The sequence below is a fragment of the Delphinus delphis genome, chromosome 18, assembly GCF_949987515.2.
Source record: "Delphinus delphis chromosome 18, mDelDel1.2, whole genome shotgun sequence".
NCBI classification, from domain to species: domain Eukaryota; kingdom Metazoa; phylum Chordata; class Mammalia; order Artiodactyla; family Delphinidae; genus Delphinus; species Delphinus delphis.
Window position 1 is genome coordinate 16543634 of NC_082700.1, and position 16752 is coordinate 16560385.

The following is a 16752-nucleotide window of genomic DNA, read 5'->3' on the forward strand; positions in this document are numbered from 1 at the left end:
CCTCCCTGTCTCAGAGAAGCATTCCCTGACCTGCCTCCTTCCCCCTAAGTTGACTGAATTGCTAACTACACTTCAGTGATTCACACAAGAGCCAAGCCAAGAGTGCAAACCTTCTGACTCCCAGGTTAAGCCTCTCTTCACCAGGTCTGGTTAGCTGTTGCAAGACCAAAGTCCAGCAGTAACTCCTACAACCCAGCCAAGCACAGTGTAAAACCGTGAGCTACTCTACCTGCTTCAGAGAAGGAGGTTCCATGACCACAGAGCTCCAAGTTCACTACCATGTATTAGGTTCTTAACACATGCCAAGCACACTGCTGTCTGCAGGGTCTTCAAAGGTGTCACAATAAAAATCACAATCAAGGAACCCAGTCTAGAGGGTAAGACCAATAATCTGGATAGAAGTTGGGGAAACTCATAGCCTGCTGTGGGTACTCAAGAAGGGAGCTCTTGATCCAAACTGGGCTCCAGGGAAGGCTTCTTTGAAGAGCTGACACCCAAACACTCTAATGCTTCCCATCCCTTATGATCAGGAGTGTTCTTTCTATATCTTGCTGGGTCGGTGGATATATTCCTGGGGCAAAGCTCCAGTTGCTGGATTTCCATTGCACCTTGATTTATCTTTCAGAGCTTCTGCAGAAGTGCAGGATGCCTTCATGACTTACACAGTGTATGATGACGTCATCACCATTAAGCTCATCCAAGAGGCTTGCAAGGTTCTTGGTAAGTCTGAATAGGGCTTTTTTTTGGCTTCCTGGGGCTGCTGTAGCAAAGTATGTTCAGTTCTCATTATTTGCGGTAGTTCTGGTCTGTAAAGTTTACAAACACTGAATTAGCAAATACTGAGCCATTGTTCCTATAGGAAAGATAAGGTTAGGTTCCTGAGAGCCTCTGGCCACAACCATTTTCATTTGCATAACTCATAAATACATAATCTTATTTTGTGTGTGTGTCTGTTTAAAGACACATTTTTCCATATGTATTGTTGATTCATTAACATTGAACTCACGGCCAACAGCACTGTAACTCGTGCCGGAATGAAGCTTATCTAAGGCATGTATTTTCTCTGTAAGGCACATCACAGCCTTCCTGTGCTTAGGACACTGGACAGCACTTCAGCACCAGGCTTTGGAGCATTTTAAACAGCTGACCAACAAAAAGAACAAAAATGCAAAAACGTAGTACTACATAGGTTGCCGAGAGGACACCTGTTTATAGTCTGAGAACCGAGTCCAGAACGCAGAGCATTGCCTCCTGTGACCTTAGCCAGAAACATGCATGTTCGGTGGCTCACTTTTTTCCCTGCTCTGTACACATCCACGAATGACCACGAAAGCTCTGATGAGTATTGATTTGGGGGTTACAAGTACACTTTAGGGAGTAGGTAAATTTGCAAATACGGATCTACAAATAATGAGCATCAACGGTACTACTAACTGGGTGGCTTCAACAACAGAAATTTATTCTATCATAGCTCAGGGCCCAGAAGTGTGAAATCAAGTTGCCAGCAGGGCCAAGCTCCCTCTAAAGGTTCTAGGGAAGAATCCTTCCTCTTCCAGGTCCTGGTGACCCCAAGTGTTCCTTGTGATGGCATACTTCCAATCTCTGCTTCCGTCTTCATAGGGCCACCTTTCCCCTGTGTGTCTATGTCTCTAGGTCCAAATTTCCCTCTTCCTATAAGGACTGCAGTCGTATTGGATTTCAGACCCACCCCAACCTGGTAACTCATCCTTTCCATTTGAGTAACCTTATGCGTCTTATGGGCAAAAATTGTGAGCAACACAGAGTTTCATCATCTGCAACACCACTGTCATATTTGGCCTCGATGTTGTCTCTGACAGATGTTGTTATATCTTTGAAATAGATCGTCACAATGACTTCTGGCTGTCAGAAAGAACAGCACTGAGAATCCCATTGTGTTTCTCTGGAAATGGATATGGTGTGCTTTGTGGGGTGCTGAGGGCCATTCTCCCTCATCTGCTCTGCCATGAGACATCTTGCCATCTGCCCAGACACTAAAATGCCATTGACAGGGTCATAACTGGGGGGACAATATATGGATGGTCCCATTTACAATGCACATGTACTCCCAGAATGGATATATCAGCAAGGGATGGTTTATTATATTAACTTGCTCACTCCCCAGGCACTAAGGGGCACAGCTACAGGACAAAGAGAGACGTTAGCTCTTTGCCTTTCTAGTTTAAGGACCGAGGACAACTAACTTATTCCGTCATAGTTTTCACTGTTCAAATGAGAATAATTATAAGATCTACCCTTCAGAGTTGTTTTGAGGATTAAATGAGATAATATATGTGGAATATACCAAATGTGGTACCTGGTGTATAATAAGTTCTCAAAAACATCTCCTCCCTTCCTTCCCTCTGTATTGATTTCCGAGGGCTGCCTTAACAAAGTACCACAAATTGGGTGGCTTCAAATAACAGAAATTTATTCTCCCATAGTTGTGGAGGCCAGAAGTCCAAAGCCCTCCAGTCTACAGTATGTAGTTAAGGCAGCCCTGACAGACCAGTACCGGAATCTAATAAGTTTTTATATGTCCAGAAGGAAATGCTACATACGTCTAATATCATGCCCAGGCTGTTTTTGTAACTATGTATGATTGTGGACACCATGTGGTGTAGCAGTACCTTTAGCAGAGAGACCCTGTCACACACCTGCCGCAGTGCATTCACAGTTCCAAACCAACTAATACGTTCAGAGGCAGCAACAAGTTTATAGACCAATGTGTGGTCTGACTCACACCACCTTTCTACCAAAGGCCAAAGTCTACCGCTGTGATTTCTATCTGTCCGGCTTTGAAAATCAGAAGGGTGTTTTCTTCTTGTTTATCTCAACGACATCTGTTGACCTATCCCTGAAATGGTATATAAGAACAGTGAATGCATTTTTCAAATCAAAAGCTGAGATTCAAATCTGAGTAAACACATGCTTGAGACTTGGAGACAGGATGGCCCTGGGAAGTATAGGCTGTGTAGTTTCTCTCCACATCTATCTATCTATTGATAGAAATAGATACAGACATAGATACAGATATAGATATATAGACTGACTACGTCTCTAGCAAAGGCTTTGGAATCAGAGAGACCTGGGTGAGTGCCCTGGTTGTACATCTACCTGCCTATCTATCTATCATCTATCTATCTATCTATCTTTCTATCTATCTATCATCTATCTTTCTATCTATCATGTCTAACATCTATCTCCCATGAATCAGAGAGAGCAAATCCCTGCCGAAGGAAAGAAGTCTGCAGGAAGGGCATTTCACTGTTTAATAAAAGACACTCGTCAATTGAGACAAACTCTTCCCTTAGACAAAGAAAAAAGCACGCTCCATTACCACTCGTTAGTGCTTTGCCTTCCAAGTGGGCTCCAGAATGCCGTTTCTCTACCTTTAAGCAATTGTTGGGACTTTTCCAGACCACTCTGCCACTGCATAGCTCTGTGCTTTCTAATTAGCATAATTCAGGATGGGACCAGATGGCAGGTTGAGCCTTGCATAAGAATTGTTCTGTATATGAATAAGTGCCTACTTAGTCTGTAAGTGGGTTATTAGTGATCTGAAGTGACAAAATTCAAAACAACACACAACAGCCATTGGACACAGTCGTGCCCATCTAGACTTCGCTCGCTAAGAAACCAGTAGTGAAACGCATTTCAACAGTTAGCCATCGGCAAGCCTTCTCTGCATCTCCCTCTGTAAAAAGAAGAGTAACAACATAAAATTTTACAAAGTCCTCAAATCAGGCCTCATCATATTTGATCTTTACTGTGACCCTCTGAGGTAAGATAAGCAACCCAAACCCTGCAACCAACCCAAAATGAGGCTGGAACTCAGGTGTCCCGGCTCCAAGGCCATCGCTGCAGCCTGCGGGCGGGAGGGGCAGTTGGCTGGGTGGGCATGAGATCTCTGGTGAGGGCTTTGGAATCAGCGAGCCCTGGGTGAGTCCCCTGGCTGTATCGTCTCCTAATAGGGTAACCTGGGGGCAAATTCCCCATCGGTAAACATCACTGGTACCTACAGCACCTACCTTGGATGGTTATCCTAAAGATGATGTCCAGTAATGTAAGCAAAGTGCCTACCACAGAGTGGGTACTCAGCAAAGCAGGCCCCTCTCTCTCAGTGGACCAGCAAAGCAGGTCCACTGAGACCACCCGGTGGACCCCTAGTTGGGCCAACGTCTCTGTTTCAAAGCTCACCTGGAAGCTGGCAGCTTATACCAGGCATGAGTGATACTGCGCCCTGGCTGCAAAGGGTCTCCCACCTGAGCTGCCTGCATCCATTTCCCAGCTCCCTTTTCTCTATTGCCTGATCAACTTATTGCTGCACCTGGAACCCAGCCCTCCCAATTTAGAGTCTGTTTCCTTCTTGCAGCCTATGGTACCAACATGGGCAGCTGTTCCTCTCCTTTTCTTCTTCTTCTTTTTTTTAAAAAAAATTTTTTTGGCACGCCGTGTGGCATGCAGGATCTTAGTTCCCCAACCAGGGATCGAACCCCTGCCTCCCACAATGGAAGCGTGGAGTCTTAACCACTGGACCACCATGGAAGTTCCCTTCTCCATTTCTTAAAGGCCTCTATCTCCTCACAGAAGATTTCCCCACTGGTTATCTTGTGCCTGGCTAAAGCCATATATTATTTGAGAAGGAGAGTACTCTAGGTGAATAGTTCTTTCCTGATACCTAAAACTTATTCTTTTGGAAACCAAAGCTTTGGGGAAAAAAATACCCATTTTCAACAGAAAACTCTCAAAAAATGCATGGCAATCACTTCCCTGTCTTGTGGAAGAGTACATGCTTTTCTGGGTGCCTCAGGTGGGTCACCATGAAGAGTAGCTCCTGTTGCCTGTTTCTGGGTGATGGGAAGCAGGCAAGGGTCGTGGGAAGTCCAGCCCTGAGCAGCCCTTTGCCCAGAAGACCCAGCGTGGGCAGCAGTGGCTCTGGGGCCCCCACTGAGCCTTAGCAGGTGTCCCCTCCCGCTGCCTTGCACAGTCTACCTCTGCTCTTTCCATTCCCTTGAGCTGTCGCCCAGCAATTAGTAAACATTTCCTGGTGACGCCAAAGAGTCAAGCTTGTTAAGTCAGAAAGTTTGAGTTTATACATCATTCCAATTGAAAAACTCCCCAGAAGCCTCTACAGCTCTCCTGGGAAGCCAAGCACAGACACTTTGTGACACTTATTTCCCTGCCATCGAAGAAGTCTTCTATTTAAAAAAAAAAAAAACCCACTTTTTAATAGAATTTTCACACACACACTAAAGTCGAGAGAATTATACACTGAAGCCCACATACCCTTCACCCAGCTTCAATCATTATTCCTATTTCACCAATCTCGTTTCATCTCTCTGGTTCCTCTACCCTTTTTTTCTGGTTTTGTTCTTGCTGGAAAGTCTTAAAACGAATCTCAGGTTTCCCATAATTGTACCTGTAAATATTTCAGTATGAGTCTCTAACAACATAAAGACATTTTAAAGCATGATCATAATACCCTGATTATACCTAGCAAAATTCAAAATTCAGAATATTACAGAGGCCCAGGACCCAGCCGTATCTCAGCTGGCCGTGGATAACTGTGGTCTTCTAATATTAGATTTCCTAAGGTCTTTTCAGGACAATCGGAAAACCCTTTTTACTTTGACATAATTTCAAACTCACAGAAGGTTTGTAAGAATAGTACAAAGGATTGCCATAGACTCTTCATCTATATTCCCCAAATGTTAACATTTTACCATGTTGGCTCTATCCTTCTCTCTATATCTATATCTATATTTTTTTTTCCTGAATCGTTGGTATGTTAAGAAAATGATGTCTCTTTATCCCTAAAAGTTCTCTTAAGTAACTACAGTACAACTATCAAACTCAGGAAGTGAACATTGATACGGTGCTATTATCTCATCTACAGATTTCATTGAGATTTTTCCAGCTTTCCCAGTAATGACCTGTAGGACAAAAGAAAACCCTGGATCATGTCAGTTGTCACATTTCTTTGGCTTTCTGCAGTCTGGAACAGTCCCCAAGTCTTTCTTTGGGTCTTATAACATTGACATCTTTGGAAAGTTCTGGTCAGCTATTTGGTAGCATGACCCTCAACTCAGGATTATCTGATATCTTCTCATGATTCAATTCAGGCTATGCTTTCTTGGTGGAAAGACCCCAGAGTAATGTTTTTTCCTTCCCAGTTCATTGTATCAGGAGGCATCTTATGTCGATTTGTCCCATTATTGCTGTTAACTTTGATTGCTTAGTTAATATGGAATCTGCCAGGTTTCTCCACTGTAAAGTTATTATTTTTCCCCTTTGAAATTAGTATCTTGTGAGAAGATACTTTCAGACTATGTATATTATCTTGCTGTTTCTCAAACTTCTCTTTCCCTAATTTTAGTATTCATTGGTGATTCTTATCTGAATTAATAATTATAAGAGTGGCCAAATGGTGATTTTCTAAGTATATCATTTCTTTTACATTTATTAGTTGAATTTCTACTATAAGGAAGAATTTTCCCTATCTATCTATCTATCCATCTATCCATCCATCCCAGTGTGAATGCTTGACTCATTTTTTAGTAGGTTGTAATCCTTTAATTATTTTGATGCTCAAATTCGCCAAGATTTAGCCAGTTAGAGCCCCTCCAAGCTGGTCCTTGTGTCCTTGACATGTCCCCATCATTCTTATTTTTTTTTTTAGCACCTTTATTGGAGTATAATTGCTTTACAATGTTGTGTTAGTTTCTGCTGTATAGCAAAGTGAATTAGCTATATGTATACATATATCCCCATATCCCTTCCCTCTTGTGTCCCCCTCCCACCCTCCCTCCCCCATCATTCTTTGATCACTTCTTTACTTTCTGGTGTGACAAGATGTTATAAACTCATCATTTTCCTGCCCCAGCCCTGAAATCTGCCATTTCTCCAAGGAACCCTGAACACACACACACACACACACACACACACACACACACACACACACCCCATCCATCTATCTGTCGTCTTCCTCCCTCTCTTTCTTCCTTTCTATCCATCTATCTGAAACTGTGATGGGTTTTGTGGTCTTCTTAGGGTAGATTTCCTAACCTACCCCACAAACTTCATTCTAGTCTTCTTTCTCGCATAATGAGAAAGCTGCTTCCCATCATTTACCATGTATTTACTTACAGGTTTCATCCTTGAGTGTTTAGAAAATCGTTTCAGAATTGCTGACCCATACTGCTGTGAGAAGGAAGCCTACTCGCTACAGTCAAATATTTGTTTAAATTTTGTTTTTTCTTTATCCTAAGGAGAAATTCTAAATACCATGTTCAAATTTTACTGGGTTATTTTTTTCTTGGGCAATTAGGTTATTCAGAACTGTTCTGTTGAAATACTGTTTTGTTAATTATGTTTCTGTTTGTATTCCATCTTAGAGTTTTCCCTATCCTTATTGATCTTATTTTCTTTAATGTAAGCGTATGAATCATTAACATGATTCTGCAAACCAGAACTCTGCAAAAACTTACACTCAGAGAAGTTCCCCACCACCTGCGTACACACACTCTCCATAACCATTCTAACATTTCTACCCATTCCCAGTGCCCTGTAGATAAAGTCTCAATAGTCTCTTATGTTTATTTTTGTACAAATAAGTAGATAGATGGATATTTCTTTATTTCCCCTTATTTGCTACACAAAAGCTAGAATACTAAGCATGCTATAGACTCTCCTTTGCACTACCAAAACATATGCTAAGGCATCTACGATCTGTGTTTCATTCTGTCTTGCATTTTCTTGGCATTTCCTATATATCTCTGACCCCCTGTGACTTAGAAAACTCGTGGAATCCTAGGTTCACTGAGGGGAAACTGTATAACTACACTATTCAGGTGTTGGTTTTGAAAAGTGACCTTTGTCCTCTGCTGGACAAGCATTCTCAACTACAAATCCTACAGGAAGCCCCAAACCCAGCACGGATGGGAAAGACCACACCCAAACCCAAGATGCTTGTTCAAGGAAGAGTCGGCCACTCCGCCAGATGTCCTTCCTATGAACAGAGCTGGGTGCCCAGAGACAAAATAACCAGTGTCTGGAACAAGAAACTTCATGGACTTTTGTATGTTTATAGACCTAAAAGTCAAGCAGACAGTCTCTCTACACAAGGCTGCCACTGCCACTTTAATACAACTTTGCTGGTCTTGCAGACAGCCCAGTCCACCTGAGAGAGGTCCCTGGGATGGGGAGGCCTCTGGGATTGTACTTTCCCAGCAGGTTACAGGATGCACCTGCTCAGAGCTCCAGCCTAGGGGATGCGCAGCACAGCTGTTTTTTTTTTTTTTGTTTTTTTCTTTTTCCTCAGCTTGAACAAGCTAGATTTAGCAGGAAAGGAGGGGTGGAAGGAGGAAAGAGGAAGGAACAATTCCACACGTGTCCATGTACTTTTCAGGAGTTCTCCTCCCAGGGTCTCATCAGCACTGGAAAAGACAGGAGTGGAATTTATTATTCCAGTTCCCTTGGGGGTTAGCAGGTGGCTCTTGATTGCTGTTATAGAAAACCTGCCTGCATCCAGCTAGGGATGGACCCACGAGCAGAGAACCCGGCAGAGGCAATTAACACAAGCCACATACCACACCCACCCTACCGTCCAAGCTTCGTTTGCATCCTGAAGACCTAATACATTTTGGGGACGTATACATAATTCATCTCCGATGAGACCTGACCAACTCAGTGGGGACGCTCTGCTCAGCTTGCAGAACGATGATCTGTCCAACAGGCTGGCTATGAACAACGAGCTGTAGGAAAGCTGCTGCTCAGGCCATCCTAGGAAGCAAGGAGAGGCTGGAAAGTGCCCAGACCTCCTCGGATCCTTTGCCGCTCCCGTAGGAATTGGTCCTGGAGAGCGTAGGAATTGGAGAGCTGAAAGCCACTTGTGAATTCTAGGCCCAGCCAGAGCCTCATAGAACCTGCAAGGGTCCAGCCACGGATTCTGGTGACTGTGAATCTGACAGGTCTCCCATCAGCCTGGGTATTCCAGACTTTCTCCCGGCCCTCAGGACCTATCGCGATTCACCACACCAGCCTAAATAAGAGAGTGTTCTCTCACGGAGAATGGATGTGTTGTCTCCTGTATCAATAATGAAAACCTATAAGCAGCCCCTACCTTGGGGGGAGACCCCTTTTCTCTCTAACTGCTGCTCCAGAGGCTGTGGGATATGGCACAAAAAGCACCTCATTTAGAGTTAGAGCCTCTGCCACCCTGGGTAATTTAGGTCAATTCACATAGGTGACTGTCAGCCTCCACGGTCTCACCTGTGAAAAAGGGGACATGTTAATAAGGTGATCTCTCTTACAAGATTTTGGCAAGCACTGAGTAAAATAACATCGATTAATGACGGTTTCAGGAACTATAAAAAGCATTCTTTAAAAACACTCCATGGCCCTCCACAAAGCAAATGATGGCGCACAACCTAGTCCAGCAGAGCCGATGCGGCAATAGCCCCGCTCACACCGAAAACCTACCCCCAGGGATTTCTCAACACCCACTTTGTGTCCAGCTCAGAAAACATGTAGTGTGAGGTCACTGCCCTGCAGAATTACCATACAGTTAGGAAGAAAAGAAAAATGCAGCACTTAGGAAGAGAGAAGTCAGTGTGATGTAGGATAGTCAGAGAAATTTCTGTGGAGGATGTAATGTAAAAACTGCCCTGAAAAGAAGACTAGCGACATGGTTGGACCTAGAGATTGTCATACAGAGTGAAGTAAGTCAGAAAGAAAAAAAACAAATATCATATATTAATGCATATATGTGGAATGTAGAAAAATGGTACAGATGAATCGGTTTGTAAGGCAGAAATAGAGACACTGAGGTAGAGAACAAGTGTATGGACACCAAGGGGGGAAAGTGGGGTGGTGGTGGTGGTGGGATGAATCGGGAGATTGGGATTGACATGTATACACTGGTATGTTTAAAATAGATAAGTAATAAGAACCTGCTGTATAAAAAAAGAGTAAATAGCATATAAAGATCCTAAAAATAAATATTTGCATAATTGGTCTTATCATAAAAAAACAAGACTAGGATGCTGAGGAGATGAGAGAGAAAGGGGAAACCATTGCAAATATTTGGTATCCTCTTCTGGCTCAATTGATATAGTATGAATTTGTTGGTATTGTTTTTCAGTTGCAATATTAATTATTTCTCAGAGATAGATTTTTAGTTCATTTAATGGCCATTGTGTTCAAAGATGTCTAAAGATGGCAGGAGAGATTGTCACAGGAAACTGACAGCTTTGAACCCCCTTCTGGATTCTAGAGAAATTTCTGCCATGGGAGCCATGGAAAAGACCAGGGTAGGACTTGGGGGGGACTCACCAATTTAACGAGCACCTACTAGATGCCAGTCTGCATGGGGCTTCTCGTGGTGGCCCCGTGACCTCGATGGTATTATTGGCATTTACTGATGAGGAAAGTGAAGCCTTAGAGAGAATTCAGAAACGTATCACAGAGCTGGGATTGGAACCCTTTGGAAGCGAATGAATACCTGGCCGGCCGGTGCTTTTATTTTGGATTCCACAGGTGTCTGCATGGAAGCCATTCTGAAACTCTTTGGGGAATACGTCTTTAAATCCTGCAAGATGGCTGGCGATGACCGGATGTTACGGACACTGGGAGGAAATCTCACGGAGTTTATTTTATTTTTTATTTGTTTGTTTGTTTGTTTTTGCGGTTCGCGGGCCTCTCACTGCTGTGGTCTCTCCTGCCGCGAAGCACAGGCTCCGGACGCGCAGGCCCAGCGGCCATGGCTCACGGGACCAGCCGCTCCGCGGCACGTGGGATCCTCCCAGACTGGGGCAGGAACCCGCGCCCCCTGCATCGGCAGGCGGACCCCCAACCACTGCGCCACCAGGGAAGCCCCTCTCACGGAGTTTATTGAAAACCTAGATGCCCTCCAGAGTTACCTGGCGCTCCCTTATCAGGTAAGCCTATCTAGGTCTGATCTTGCTGGCCCTGAGAAGAGGCAGGTGACTCTAGCAGCTCTGGGCCATCTCACCGCTTCCCCCAAGAGGGTGCAGTTGCCAGGGGCCTGTGGAATGCTCGGTACGCGGCATCGGTGGGCTGAGTTCTCTGGGGGAAGGAATGGAAAATGAAAACCTGTTGCCCATTTTTATAAACTGGCCGGCAAGAATCAAAGCAGGGCAAGCTGGAGAGGTCGCCTTTGTGATGGGGGAGGGCCTATTCTGATGGCGGCTGGTGGGGGGGTTGACATTAAATCCAGAAGATTGATCACAATGGGAACAAAGGCTGGGAGCCAGTCAGGTTTCAGTGGATTTGCAAAATCCCTCCTCAGGTTTCCTGGCCTGGAAGGAGCTGATAAATAACTTGTGCAGCCAGATTCATTTATTCATGTATTAGAAGGAAAGACTTGACAGGGCCAAGAGCCGGAATCGGAAACCATCCAACTCTGATTAACCCACGAAGTGACTGCCTGAGGTGCTAAACTAATTTCCCTACTGGGATATGTCCTTCTGGAGTTCAGTCCTTGGTTTTCTTGTTTGTAGAGATCATTGGAAATTTAAATGGCCAGGCTCCCTTTTCTTTTTTAAAAAAGAAAATGCTTCATTGAAAAGGCAAAGCGGCACTTGCACATATCATAATAATAGTTTATTATTTTATATAAAATAGTTAATATTTGTTTCTAGGGCCCTTCAGAGTTTGCTAAGCTGTTTCTTCACCGTTTCTATATTGAATGCTTATAACTACCCTTGACGGGTAGTCATGAGGAGAAAGTGGGATTCTGAATGTGAAAGTGCCTCATGAACCACAATGTATCCTCATAGGTGTTAAATGGGAAAACAGTTATTTCCTCCAATTTTCAAGTAAGGAATAAGAGGCTTGGTGACTTAATTGACTTCAAATAGGATGAGTAGTCGGATCCGTCCTGTTGTTATCATGTGAACTACTCAGGAAGAGGGAGTGAAGAGAGCCCTGGCTGTGGGGTCACATGAACCTATGATGCTGTCTGACCAGCTCTGCAGCTTCCTAGCTGTGTGATCTTGGGCAAGTTGCTTGCCCTCTCTGGTTTTCAATTTTTTTCACTTATTTGTTTAATAAATATGTATTGAGTACCTACTAGGTGCCAAGTACTTTTTAGGCATTGGACACACAGAGAGACAAAAAGGAATGAATAGGAAAAAAAAATTTACTCCATAGTGATGTGTGGATTACAGGAGATAACATGTAGAAATCTCTAGCATTGTAATCAGTCCAGATAGGGCATTCCATATTTAATAACTTCCTTCCTTTATGTTTTCTTCCTCTCTTTTCTGTGTGGCCAGTTTTAAAATTACAATCATTCATATGGCAACTTCCTCTTAAATTTCTCTGCTAAAGCACTACAATTACTATGGAAAGAAATACAATTAAGGCCCTTAAGTAATCTTCCATAGTATTATAAATATCACATCTTTCATTTGAAAATTGGGCTAATATTTTAAGTCACAGTTCTGGAGAAGATATTAATATTTTTTTATTCATTAAATAAAAATATTGTGGAATCTCTTTTATGTTCCAGATATTGTTCTCACAATATTATTGTCATTCTTAGGAATAAGATGAAAGGAACCAAGGTTCTGAAGTCCCAAGTCCATTGTTTTTATGCCTACTCCTGCTACCCCTCCTCTGATAGTCATTCCTTCATATGGTAAAACCAGTGTTAGAGAAGCAATAGGCTAGAACTTCTCTGGGGTCAGTAAGGACATTTTGCACATAATGAGATAAATAAAACATTTAAATATACTATACACAGACACACAAGCTGAAATAAAATACGTGCAATGATATCTGATTGTTGTATAGTACTTTCTACTGGACAAAAGGTTATAGATTATCTCTTTAGGCAAAAATACAGTAAGATAAACCTGACTTTTTCTTTATGTCTGTCTCTAGTAATTTCGCAGTACCTTAAGGCTTACATTTCTGGTTTTAACTGTGCCTTTAATCTTGTTATTTTTTAGCTAACCTTCATTTGAGGGCCAATTATGAGACAGATATTGGGCTAACTCATGTATAAACATTGAATTATCCTCTTACCCCTAAGATTAGGTACTCTTATTCTTCCCATTATACAGATGAAAAAACTGAGGTCCAGAAAGGTCAAGTAACTGTCCCAAATTGCCCAGGTTGTGGTGGCCGAGCCAGGACCCACCCCCAAGTGCGTCCGTCTCCAAAGACCATGCTCTGGTCGACTTCTCATTATGTTCTCATTGCCCTAGTTCTCCACTTTTATAAAACCCTATTTCAATTTTTAAAAATAAAAGTATAATCTTATTATTTAGAGAGCTGGAGACATTGACCAGAAGGATTAAAAGCACAAACTTCGAGAAGTATGTCTAGGAAGTGGCCTAGGCTAGGGTGAGGAGTGAGGGTGGAAATGGTAGCAAAAGCTTGCGGATTTTAATTTCAGCCCTTTTGTACTCTGTTATTATTATTTTTCTGCTATGTAGGGTTTGGATATAATTTTTTGAAATAACTTAATTTTCTGTTTCATCATATGCTTTTTATATGTGCTGCCTCAAATCTTTAGATTCAGTCAAAATGTAAACACACAAATACATACTTTCTCTTTGTATATGCTTTTGGAAAGATAAATACTTGGAAAAAACCTTCATTTTAACTAGCATCCCCTCCCCGCCTCCTCCCTACTCCCCCTCCAGCCCCCACTACCACCACCACTTTGGAAGAGAACAAAAATCTCAGAAGGAACACACTTCCTTAATCTCTTCTCTCACTCAGACCAAAAGCTGTGAGCCAGGGTGCTGAGCTGCTTACTAATCAAATGGGAGAGAAAACTGTTTCTCTCAGGAATTCCCCCAGGCAAAGTCTTTATCCTTATGTCGTGACATAATCTACCATGAGATGGTACACACTTGATGTCAACATTTATTCCTGGAGAAAGATGATCTCTTCTGATGTATCCTTGATTTTCCAGACATGCAACTTTGCACCACAGATGGCATTATCCTTCCAGAACAAGAGGTGAACTTTTCTCCACTTGCCAATTCCTCTGAGACCCTGATCTTTCAGAGTAAAGATGCTCATGGTCCCTTAGTCACAGGCCAAGAATGGCAGCCATCCACTCCTTGGAGTGTAGGTAGAAGCAGCATGGCATGGCAGAAAGGTTCATTTGGGTGTCAAGATGTTCTACCATGAATTTGGCCTTAACTTCCCTGAGGTTCAGTTTCCTCCTCTTTACAATGGAGCTAATGCTTGCCATATAGAGTTGGTTATGTGATTAGGTATAATATAAAATTCCTGACTTTTAGGGGCTGAAACCATGGTAGATTTTATTTTTATGTGATTGGAGGGGGTTTGGGGATACAGTTCTGCATGATGTAATGAGTAAGTTTCACAAAACCTCAAAAGCATAATTTAGAGAAATTGTATCCACTGGGAAAAATATGCTGTGTCTTTTAATTGGGAGATGAATGCACCATCGTTTTGTGTGGAGAGAGGAGCAGACAGGAAGATGCTTCTCCATTACTACTCTGATAGAAGTGGTCTGTGCCACATCGTACCAGCTACGCAGGTGGCTTAACCAGACCCAGAGTGTCCATTGGCAGATGAATGGATAAAGAAGATGTGGCACATATACAATGGAATATTACTCAGCCATAAAAGGAAATGAAATTGAGTTATCAGTAGTGAGGTGGATGGACCTAGAGACTGTCATACAGAGTGAAGTAAGTCAGAAAGAGAGAAACAAATACCTTATGCTAATACATATATGTGGAATCTAAAAAAAAAAAGGTTCTAAAGAACCTAGGGGCAGGACAGGAATAAAGACATAGATATAGAGAATGGACTTGAGGACACAGGGAGGGAGGAGGGTAAGCTGGGACAAAGTGAGAGAGTGACATTGACATATATACACTACCAAGTGTAAAACAGATAGCTAGTGGGAAGCAGCCACATAGCACAGGGAGACCAGCTCGGTGACCACTTAGAGGGTTGAGGTAGGCAGGGTGGGAAGGAGACACAAGAGGGAGGGGATATGGGGATATATGTATATGTATAGCTGGTTCACTTCGTTATACAGCAGAAACTAACACAGCATTGTAAAGCAATTATACTCCAATAAAGATGTTAAAAAAAAAAAGAAATCAGAGTAGGAGGGATATATTTAGTATCCAGTGTGTAAATCTCTGCTTTGAAGTTATTGATTTTTAATTTGTTAATCTGTCATATGCTGCCTGCCTTGATGCAGGGCCTGGGCTTGGTGAACTCTGGAATATTTATCAAAAGTTGTATAACCTGATTATTTTATGATTTTTGCTGACACAACTGCCTTCCGCCATCCCTCACCAATAGGTATCCTTCTGCGGCAGGTATCACTGAGGCTGTGGCCAAAGACCTCTTTGACATTGACGTGACCATGGATATCCTTGACGTGAATCAAGAGGAGGAGAGGACAGGGAAGAAGGAGCACGTTGTGTTTCTGATCGTGCAGAAGTCGCACAGACAGATGAGAAGGGCAAAGCCAAAGGGATCACAAGACACTCAGGACAGCCAGAGAGACCAAGAGGTACCAGTGTGCTGTGTCTTCAGAAAGCACAGTTCCTCCTGGTGGAGTGACTAGTCTTGGAACAATCTATGCAAAGAACCGGACCTTCTAATTGTGGATTTATGGCAGGGTTTCTCAGTCTCAGCACTGTTGACATTTTGGACCAGATAATCTTTGTTGTGAGGCACTGTCCTGTCCGTGTTTAGCAGCACCCCTAGCCCACTCACTAGATGCTGGCAGCACCCAGCTCTCCCCCTCCATCCCAGGCTGTGGCAATCAAAAATGTCTCCAGACATTGCCAGGTATCCCCAGGGTAGGGGTAGGAGACAAAGTCACTATTGGTTGAGAACCACCGGAATAAGTTCATTTGGATAAAAAATTGGGAGGCTCTCTGGGATGGACCTTAGCCTGAAACATTTTTACCTGTAAAAAAAAATGGCGATGTAAAGTCCTTGGAATTTGGATCTGGTGGCTTATTTTGCAGTTCTCGTGGTGTAAATTGACTTTTCAAGTCCTGAGTGCCCGCTTGTGCAGCTGGGGCCAGTTGGGGATCTGGAGTCAACTCATGAGCCTGTGGTTGGCTGCCTCAATTGCAGCTCGCGGTGTGACTGTTATCTGTTTAGGTACCACACCTGTTAGGTGCACAACTCTCTGTGTCCATAGAGCTCATACGAATATCCAGAGAAGTCTGTGATTCCTGGAGCACACAATGTTTATATCTTAGAGTAGTCAAAGCTCGCCTCAGAGTCTTTTCACTGCAGGATCTTCAACCACAGGAAGAGAAGTTTCTGTGTGATTTTCCTGCCAGCCTCACCTTGAGATTTTGTAAAAAGTTCTTGCTGCCTTTGGTGGAGAAACAGCATGAGGATTAATTGGATAACAATGTGGGGGCTTATGAAGTTTTGCTCAAGTTCATCTTGTGTGGCCTCACTGTTCCTCTGGCCCCATCACAGAGGAACAGCGTATCCTCGTGCATCTCCTGTCACATGACCAGACCTGTATGCTTCTCTCCCTGCCATTTGCAGGCCCTGGAGGCAGCTTTCCTTAGGATGAAAGAGAGATATTTGAGTGTCTCTGTCCCGTGAAAAAGTCCAGCTGGGAAGTTGTGAGAAGCATAGTCATGTTTGGAAAAGGTAAGTGGGCTCTTCTCCCAACCTTGGCTCTCAGAGCAGAATGATTGCTTTGTGCACACAGATGGGCAGAGTCCTCTA

General features: G+C 43.2%; 1 protein-coding gene across 1 annotated transcript in view; it reads left to right on the forward strand.

Annotated features, from left to right (window-relative positions):
- The first annotated feature begins 629 nt into the window (after positions 1 to 629).
- The window catches only part of LOC132413929 (guanylate cyclase soluble subunit beta-2-like), a 63852-nt gene continuing 47729 nt past the window's right edge, over positions 630 to 16752 (forward strand). Inside the window, 8 exon segments of the mRNA XM_059996204.1 lie at positions 630 to 720; positions 10558 to 10666; positions 10889 to 10958; positions 13375 to 13377; positions 14462 to 14555; positions 15363 to 15562; positions 16567 to 16612; positions 16615 to 16674. Of these exon segments, the coding sequence (XP_059852187.1) occupies positions 654 to 720; positions 10558 to 10666; positions 10889 to 10958; positions 13375 to 13377; positions 14462 to 14555; positions 15363 to 15562; positions 16567 to 16612; positions 16615 to 16674 (649 nt within the window). The 5' untranslated portion in view covers positions 630 to 653.